General features: G+C 39.1%; 2 protein-coding genes across 2 annotated transcripts in view; both read left to right on the forward strand.

Annotated features, from left to right (window-relative positions):
* Window positions 46–3,743, forward strand: LOC104793030 (phosphatidylinositol 4-phosphate 5-kinase 5). The gene is made up of 8 exons (XM_010519307.2): window positions 46–1,730; window positions 1,836–2,003; window positions 2,093–2,258; window positions 2,366–2,482; window positions 2,570–2,763; window positions 2,845–2,975; window positions 3,072–3,144; window positions 3,232–3,743. Exons 1-8 carry the CDS (start codon window positions 550–552, stop codon window positions 3,518–3,520), a joined length of 2,319 nt encoding a protein of 772 aa, XP_010517609.1. The 5' UTR covers window positions 46–549; the 3' UTR covers window positions 3,521–3,743.
* Window positions 4,731–9,405, forward strand: part of LOC104793031 (ferredoxin-dependent glutamate synthase 2, chloroplastic) — a 12,312-nt gene continuing 7,637 nt past the window's right edge. The window contains exons 1-11 of the mRNA XM_010519308.2: window positions 4,731–5,341; window positions 5,552–5,864; window positions 6,007–6,449; window positions 6,534–6,665; window positions 6,989–7,087; window positions 7,167–7,237; window positions 7,564–7,660; window positions 8,096–8,188; window positions 8,285–8,430; window positions 8,692–8,851; window positions 8,990–9,100. Coding sequence (XP_010517610.1) covers window positions 5,060–5,341; window positions 5,552–5,864; window positions 6,007–6,449; window positions 6,534–6,665; window positions 6,989–7,087; window positions 7,167–7,237; window positions 7,564–7,660; window positions 8,096–8,188; window positions 8,285–8,430; window positions 8,692–8,851; window positions 8,990–9,100 — 1,947 coding nt within the window. The 5' untranslated portion in view covers window positions 4,731–5,059. The remainder of the gene's footprint in view (window positions 5,342–5,551; window positions 5,865–6,006; window positions 6,450–6,533; window positions 6,666–6,988; window positions 7,088–7,166; window positions 7,238–7,563; window positions 7,661–8,095; window positions 8,189–8,284; window positions 8,431–8,691; window positions 8,852–8,989; window positions 9,101–9,405) is intronic.

The raw sequence follows: 9,405 nt of genomic DNA on the forward strand, positions 1-9,405 counted from the left end.
TAATTCGTCTCAGGTGGTCCATTTTGAAAATATGTTTCAGTTTATTTTGTAAGAAATAAATGTCATTGTATTAGAGGGAGGCAAGGAGAAGAAGCTAAATATAGAGAATTTGGGGGTCGTGCTTGTTTCTCTAAATTTCAAGGCTTTCATTGGTTTGAGGACATGAACGAGTCTTTTCTTCGAATGTCAAAATTAGTTTTGGAAACTGAAAAGAAAAGATGAAATCTCGGAGACATTTTTTCCCTTTTAACTATTTTTTGGCGATTGGTTTTTTTTCTCTGTTTTTCTTTCTTTGGTTTGAAAACATGGTCTAGACAATCAAATCATTCAATCCAATAATGCTGCAATCTGAATAAGCTCTTTGCCTCCGACTCAGTTACAATTGAGATCACAGAAACTCGCAGAGGCAAAAGAAAATGACCAATGGGACATATGTTGTTGATCTCTTGGGTATTTGTACATCTTTAGGATTGTTCTCTAGACATATCTTATGAGGGGTACTGATAGCTTACAGGTTTATAAGATAGAGGTTTCCTTTAGTTTAACACAATGAGCAAGGACCAGAGCTATGTTCTAAAAGCATGGGAGGTGACCGTGCGAAAGACCCAGCAAGCAAAGAAGCGGGCAAATAGCGTTTTTGGAACAGTATCGGTAGCACCACATGCAGAGAACGATGCTACAAGTGATGATATTGACGATGAGACCACCACTAACAGGAGCAGCACTGAGGAGTTCTACCATGCTGAGAGGGTGCTTCCCAATGGGGACTACTACACAGGTCAATGGTATGATAATTTTCCTCATGGCAATGGAAAATACCTCTGGACAGATGGTTGCATGTACATTGGTGAGTGGTACAATGGGAAAACCATGGGGAATGGAAAGTTCGGGTGGCCATCTGGTGCCACATACGAAGGAGAGTTTAAAAGTGGTTACATGGATGGTATTGGCACATACACGGGTCCGAGTGGAGACGCTTATAAAGGTCAGTGGGTGATGAACCTGAAGCATGGACATGGTGTCAAGAGTTTTGCAAATGGGGATGCCTACGATGGTGAATGGAGGAGAGGTTTGCAAGAAGGTCAAGGAAAGTACCAATGGAGCGATGGGTGCTATTACATTGGCGAATGGAAGAATGGTACGATTTGTGGCAAAGGGAGTTTTGTTTGGACAAATGGAAATAGATACGACGGGTTCTGGGATGAAGGGTTCCCCAGAGGGAATGGGACGTATAAATGGGAAGATGGAAGTTTCTATGTTGGCCATTGGTCTAAGGATCCAGAGGAGATGAATGGTACTTATTACCCGTCAGGAAATGAAGGGAATCTTGACTGGGATCCTAAAGATTTGTTTAATAATCTGAGTGAGTACAGTATCTGCAGCGGAGAAAGGGTTCCAACGTTGCCTTCACAGAAGAAACTATCTGTTTGGAATTCTTCCAAGCGTATAGAGAAGCCTAGGAGGATGTCTGTTGATGGGAGGGTAAGTGTTGGCGTAGATAGAGCGTTTGAGAAGATGAATATGTGGGGGAACGAAATCGGTGAAGGAGGTTCCGATATGAGGAAGGAATTGGATGCAGAGCTGATGAGATTGGACGCTGAAGGCCTTCAGAGCCTGAAGTCGAGCCCTGTGCCTATGAAACTTCCAAAAGCAGGAAGGAAGCAAGGGGAGACAATATCCAAAGGGCATCGCAATTACGATCTTATGCTTAATCTGCAATTAGGAATCAGGTAAGAGAGACTGTGTCCTGAGTTTTACAATTTGAAGTTTGTTGGTCTATATATGCACATGCTTGTGTTTTTGTTGTCATTTTTAGTGAGTTTTATTCCCTGCAGGCATTCTGTTGGAAGACAAGCTCCAGCGGCATCTCTTGATCTGAAGCCTTCAGCTTTCGATCCAAAAGATAAGATATGGAGGAGGTTTCCGCGTGAAGGAACCAAGTACACTCCTCCACATCAATCTACTGAATTCAAATGGAAAGATTATTGCCCACTAGTTTTCAGGTTAGACCCAAAAATCCCTTTACCTATTTCACATATATACAAATTCTGTTGTATGCTTTAACATGTTTTGCTTATGATTTAATTCCCAGGAGCTTGAGGAAGCTATTCAAAGTAGACCCAGCTGATTACATGTTATCGATTTGTGGGAATGATGCCCTTCGAGAACTATCATCCCCTGGCAAAAGTGGGAGCTTTTTTTATTTAACAAACGATGATCGCTACATGATAAAAACAATGAAGAAGTCGGAAACAAAAGTGAGTTCTTTTCAAATTACCGGTTTGAAAGTGTTGGCTTGCTATTACCGAGATTTCAGACTGCATTTACTGAAACCATTTTCTTTCTTTTTGTCTTCTTAATGTAGGTGCTTCTGAGGATGCTTGCAGCATATTACAACCATGTTCGAGCATTTGAGAACTCTTTGGTAATCAGATTCTTTGGTCTACACTGTGTGAAATTGAATGGACCAACCCAAAAGAAGGTAGATACAAAAATTCAACACTTGATTTGGCATGGCTTTTGAAACGATTGATTTGGATTTATACCATTTGGTCTACATATAATGCAGGTGCGATTCGTCATTATGGGTAATCTGTTTTGTTCCAAGTACTCTGTTCACAGACGCTTTGATCTGAAAGGATCTTCTCTTGGTCGTACAACTGACAAACCTGAATCAGAAATCGATTCAAACACGATCTTGAAAGACCTCGACTTGAATTTCATCTTCAGATTGCAGAAAGTATGGTACCAAGAATTTATCAGGTCAAAAACCATTACACTCTACTTTTACAAAAGTTTGTGTGCGCTTGCCCCATTTCTCATGGCTCATTTCTCACATTACAGGCAAATCGATAAAGACTGCGAGTTTCTAGAACAGGAGAGAATAATGGATTACAGTCTTCTAGTTGGGATTCACTTCAGAGAAGCTTCTGTCGCTGGAGAGCTTATTCCTAGTGGAGCTCGAACGCCTATTGGTTAGCATTTGGCAAATCAAAAATGTTTTTTCTTCCCATCAGCAAAAAATTGAATAATTTATAGAAGCAAAATGATTGTTTCCTTATCTACTACAGGTGAATCAGAAGAAGAATCAGGCCCTCGTCTTTCTAGAGCAGAGGTTGATCAGCTTCTTTCAGATCCTTCAAGGTAATACAACACGAGATCAATACCAACACTTTTAAACTCAAAACAGAAACACATCAACATTGATGTTGGATATGTTTGTATTTGCAGGTGGGCAAGTATAAGATTGGGGACCAACATGCCAGCGCGTGCAGAGAGAACGATGAGAAAAAACGACTGTGAGCTTCAGCTTGTGGGAGAACCTACAGGGGAGTTCTACGAAGTGGTGATGATATTTGGTATTATTGACATTCTTCAGGATTATGATATCAGCAAGAAGCTTGAACATGCGTACAAGAGCATACAGTATGACCCTTCTTCTATATCTGCGGTTGATCCAAGACAATACTCGAGGCGTTTCCGTGACTTTATCTTCAAAGTCTTCACAGATGACAACTGAGAAGGGGTTATATCGTCTCTGGGATATTTAGCTTTCTTGTGTCCCAAGAAAGAGGGATAGATACTTTGGCAAAAGGGCTCTGCAAACAGACGACCTTGCAAAGTATGAAGTATGAATCCCATATTGTTTGTTTATTTCAAAAATTTAGTAGATCTTTCTGATTTTTGTATTAATCTTTGTAATCAGTTAAAATCCATAGCAATAAATATTCTTGTTCTTATTATTTTCTTTCCATGTATACTGTTATGTAACCTTAAACAAAACAACCACAAACAGTTTCATAATATAAAAAAAAATGATTTTCTTGTAAATAAAATGGTTTGAAAGTTAAATATGGTGGTTGATATTTCTACTAATATGTTGAAAGTTGCATAATTTCCACTAATATGTTGAAAGTTACATAATTTCCACTAATAGGTTTTAAACAGCAAAAAAAATGAATAAAAGTGGGGGTTTAAGATACAATTTGGTTTTAGTTGATAAAATTTTAATTTACAGATACATTTTCACTAAAAGTAATCCGTCAACTGTGATATGATTATTCCAAATGTGATATGATTAGAATTCCAAATGTGATATGATTATTCTAAAAATGGTAATCAAGTATCTTTGATGCACCAACTAAAAGATTCGTTCAAAAACAGAAAAGATTCTGGCAAAAGAAATTATAACTCTTTTCTCCTAAAAATTGAAAGTTTCTTGGTCTAGTAATGGGATGCTGAACAAGACATGAAAGCACAAAAACTTAAAAAAGATAACACAAATATTTGGGTAATGTAAGTTACGTATGTGATGATGATATCTTTTGTCTTCTTCAATAAAGAAATAAGAAGTAAAAAGATTCCAATAATTGTTCCCAAGTTCTAACTATTGCTGCTGTTGTCGTTTTCTGTCAAAGAGAAACTTAAGAGAATCATCTCTTATTTTCTTCTGCCCCATTTGTCCCCATAGCATTAAACTTATATACTATACAATTACATTAACGACTGTTTAAACGCTTAAATAATTTTGGTTTACAAATATGTGATTACGTATTGTTTGAATTAAAACCAAGCACTTGCCAATAATTTTATTTTTTGCCTATTAATTATACATTTTAATCGTTCTGGTATCTGTAAAGGCACACACACATGCGTCAGTCGTCATCAAAACGCACCGCTAAATCTTTAAAGACGCGATCGCGTTTGAAGGCTAATAAAAACAAAAGAGGAGATCAAAAAATCCATCACCTTTCACAATAACAACAACAACCAAAACAGCGACGGCGATTCGAGTCCCCAGCGTAGTCGTCGTGCTCTCTCTCACTGATCACTCTTAGAGCTCTCGTGCCGTGTGATCTGAAACGACAACCACCGTTTTGGATTTTTCTCAGCGATTCCGGTGTACCGTACACTCCACCGCAGGGGATAAATCTTTGCTTCCGTTTTGACTTTTTTTTGAAAAAACAACGGCAACAGTCGCACGGAGAGAGTAAGTAGTGAGTTCGAAATCCGATCGGCTCTCGGCGTTTGTTTTCGTCTTCTTTAGTAGCTTCAATCCATGGCGCTACAGTCTCCCGGCACCGCCGGAGCTTCGTCTTCTCTTTCCCGGCTTCTCTCCTCCGCTAAATTAAGTTCTACTAAGGCTCTCTTCTCTGTTGACTTCGTCGGATCCTACTGTGTTTCCAAAGGGAGTAAACGGCGTAACGAACTCTCCGGGTTTCGCGGCTACAGTCCACTGCTGAAGTCCTCCCTCAGGTCTCCGTTGTCGGTTAAAGCGATCCTTAATTCTCACCGGCCATTTGGTGATGCATCGGCTTCGTTTTCTGATCTGAAACCTAAGGTAATCGTGGTTCTTTACGATCCTTGTTAAGCTGGAAGATAGATAAAGCTTGCATATTCATCTGCTGTTGATCTAGGTTTTTGGTTTTGACTTTTTGGGTATACGAAATTTTTGTTCGAGTCTTGAACTTAGACACTTGCAATAGGTTTAGTTACGGAAGTTTGATATGATTTTTTGGGGTTTTAATTTTGTTTAATTGCATCGTCGCAGGTGGCTTACTTGAAAGATATAATTTCAGAAAGGGGAGCATGTGGTGTTGGGTTTATCGCGAATTTGGAGAATAAGGCTACACATAATATTGTAAATGATGCTCTTATAGCACTTGGTTGTATGGAACACAGGGGAGGTTGTGGTTCTGATAATACTTCGGGTGATGGTTCTGGTTTGATGACTTCTATTCCCTGGGATCTGTTTAACGAATGGGCTGTAAAGCAAGGAATGGCTTCTTTCGATAAGATGCATACGGGTGTTGGAATGCTGTTCTTACCGAGAGATGAAAACATTAGGAAAGAAGCTAAGAAAGGTGAACATATTATAGTTGTATTATGCATATTGATTGTGAAATTGCAGTTCTGGTATCCACTCCAAGCTATGTTTTTATTTATTTCTGTGTTTAACATGTAATATCTTCCTTTGCTAAATCATGTTTTGACATTTCTCTCCAGTGATTACAAGTATTTTTGAGAAAGAGGGCCTGGAAGTGCTTGCATGGAGAGCTGTTCCTGTAGAACCGTCCATTGTGGGTCATAATGCAAAACAGACAATGCCGAACACCGAACAGGTCTTTGTTAGAATTGTCAAAGACGATAAAGTAGACGACGTTGAACGAGAACTTTACCTTTGCAGGAAGCTGATTGAAAGAGCAGTTGCTTCTGAAAGTTGGGCCTCTGAGCTCTACTTTAGCTCCTTGTCCAATCAGACCATTGTTTATAAGGGAATGCTTCGGTCAGAAGTTCTTGGGTTATTTTACCCCGACCTTCAAAATGATCTATATAAATCTGCTTTTGCCATCTATCATAGAAGATTTAGCACAAATACCAGTCCCAGATGGCATCTTGCTCAACCCATGAGGTTTCTTGGACACAATGGGGAGATCAATACTATACAGGTTATGTTTCTCTTCTGGTCAATTGCTTTGTTGGATCTAAGACTAAGCTAGGTCCTCGTCACTGAAACCTAACAAGTTTTGCAGGGGAACCTAAACTGGATGACATCACGAGAAGCATCTCTAAGATCACCTGTCTGGCATGGACGTGAAAATGATATCCGTCCAATTAGCAATCCAAAGGCTTCGGACTCCGCTAACCTTGACAGTGCAGCAGAGGTATGAGTCATCTAACCTCCAAACTTCTGTTTGACTCTTGTGATTCTCTTTGTAATATCCCCTTCTGGAGGAAAGAAGAAGAGGCGTCGAAAGTGTTGTTTGCGTTTGGGACTAAGCAATATTCTGCATACCTATAACTTGTCTAACTGTTGACCAAAAAATAATGTTCTCTCATATTTGACGAGCATTTCATAAAAATAGGAACTCATCTTGCAAGTACATACATTTATGCACTCTTCAGAATAACCACAAGGCCTAGGTTATAGACCTTTTTTTTTTATTGCTGCAAGATTCAATGTATTTATGTTATTGAAATTGTGCAGCTATTGATAAGAAGTGGCCGGACTCCAGAGGAATCTCTTATGATTCTTGTCCCGGAGGCGTATAAAAATCACCCGACTTTAATGATTAAATACCCTGAGGTATTGATTTGTGTTTGCTCTTTTGGTCTTTATGGATAGTTGCAACTCCAATTGCTTCTTATCTGATTTTCAACTGCAGGCTGTAGACTTTTATGATTATTATAAGGGCCAGATGGAGCCCTGGGATGGACCTGCTTTGGTATTGTTCAGGTAAGTTGCCTGGAAGTTTCTTGCCCTTGGAAATTTAGTCATGTATGCAAGATTTACGCTCTTTGCTGCCCTTGTTCCTCAACAGTTTTCTTAACTAAGAATAATGTGTACTTACAACTGTTCTAGAAGGCTTGTAAGTGTTGATCACTCAGATCTTTCCTACTCTTTTATTGGTGGTATCCACAATTGTGGACTACTGGAGAGCAAATGACCCTGAAGTTAATTTGTCGCTCAAAGTGGTAGCTAGTCTAGCTAGAAAGTCTGTCGCATTTCTTTCTTCTGCTTTCACATTCCAAAACTTAATCATCTTGACTTGTTTGGTGCAGTGATGGAAAGACTGTTGGAGCTTGCCTTGACCGTAATGGACTTCGACCTGCTAGATATTGGCGCACAAGTGATAATGTTGTTTATGTAGCCTCTGAGGTGCGTTTTGTCTTTTACTCTATGTACGTGCTCTTTATCATCTGAGCATGGTGGTAATGATTGCCAGCAGATCATTTGGCTTATGCTTGAAAGTTGAATCTTAAAGCTTTGGTCCTGACAGGTCAGAAAACCAATTTGTTTAATCACTTTGGAAGTTTTTTCGTTTTTCTTCTTTGGAATAGTTATTTCCAACTGTTTTTTGAGATACGATAACCAGTATAAGATAGTTTCTTAGTGATCATTTAGATTGACATCTAGGAGTGTTTACAATCCCCTCTAGGAAACCAAAATTTTTTCGCTGTCTACAGATTTTTATGTAGCCGAGTTAATACTTTGCAAAGCAAATAGATGATCGGTTTGGATAAACAGGGGCTCTGTTACCAATTTTTTTATATCTCGGCTGCAGAAGAGTTGCTAAGTGATGCCTTTATACAGGTCGGAGTTCTTCCAATGGATGAATCAAAAGTCACCATGAAGGGTCGTCTTGGACCTGGCATGATGATATCTGTTGACTTAGAGAGTGGACAGGTTGGTGCACCAGATCACCGTTTATTGTTCTCATTATTTGTTAACACTCATGCTTTTTTGTTTATTTTGTATCTCATTATTAATATGTGAGTTCAGGTATATGAAAACACAGAAGTAAAGAAGCGGGTTGCATCTTATAACCCATATGGAAAGTGGGTTAGTGAAAACTTGCGAAACCTGAGGCCTTCTAATTTTCTTTCGTCAGCAATCATGGAGACTGACGAGACCTTAAGACACCAACAGTAAGCCTTTCTGTTTTGTCTGTTCTATGCTCCCATCATCTGCTGTGGTTATTTACTTATTTATCTAAAATCAGAGCACAAATCTTTTCTTAGCTCTTATTCTTCTTGTATACTTAACATACATCTGTTGTGAAGTTGATTATTTTTCGAAGTACAATATTCATCAGTGGTTTTCACCAGCATAATTCAATGGTTTTGCATTATGACGAATTAGACACTAATTTTGGCTATTCATGATATATCTTGACTATGAGGAACTAGGGCGTTTGGCTACTCGAGTGAAGATGTTCAAATGGTAATTGAGTCGATGGCTGCACAAGGAAAAGAACCTACGTTTTGCATGGGGGATGATACTCCAGTGGCAGTATTGTCTCAAAAGCCGCATATGCTTTATGATTATTTCAAGCAGCGGTTTGCTCAGGTTTGTACGTTTCATAAGAGGGCATTTGAACTGGTTTATTCGTCTGATCTTGGTGAACTGAATGCATGATTTGTCTTGGTAGATTATTGAACTGTCCTTGAAATGCTCTTTGTGGTTCTTCACATGGTCTACTTGCAGGTTACAAATCCAGCTATTGATCCTCTTCGAGAAGGATTGGTCATGTCACTTGAAGTTAATATTGGAAAGCGTGGTAATATATTGGAGGTTGGGCCTCAGAATGTTTCACAGGTCAGAATGCCTAAATTTTGGATTTTGTACTGGCTTAGAAATATTTGGCTTTTGCAAGATTTCATATTTGTCAAGACTTGTGATTTTATGAGCAGGTCGTTTTGTCTGGTCCTGTACTAAACGAACGGGAGCTTGAGGGTTTGCTCAGCGATCCACAATTAAAATCTCAAGTCTTGCCCACATTTTTTGACATTCATAGAGGAATTGAAGGATCTTTAAAGAAGGGTCTTCTAAAACTCTGTGAAGCTGCAGATGAAGCGGTTCGCAATGGTTCCCAAGTGCTTGTTCTCTCAGACAGATCTAAT

This window comes from Camelina sativa, chromosome 6, assembly GCF_000633955.1.
Source record: "Camelina sativa cultivar DH55 chromosome 6, Cs, whole genome shotgun sequence".
Taxonomy (NCBI): domain Eukaryota; kingdom Viridiplantae; phylum Streptophyta; class Magnoliopsida; order Brassicales; family Brassicaceae; genus Camelina; species Camelina sativa.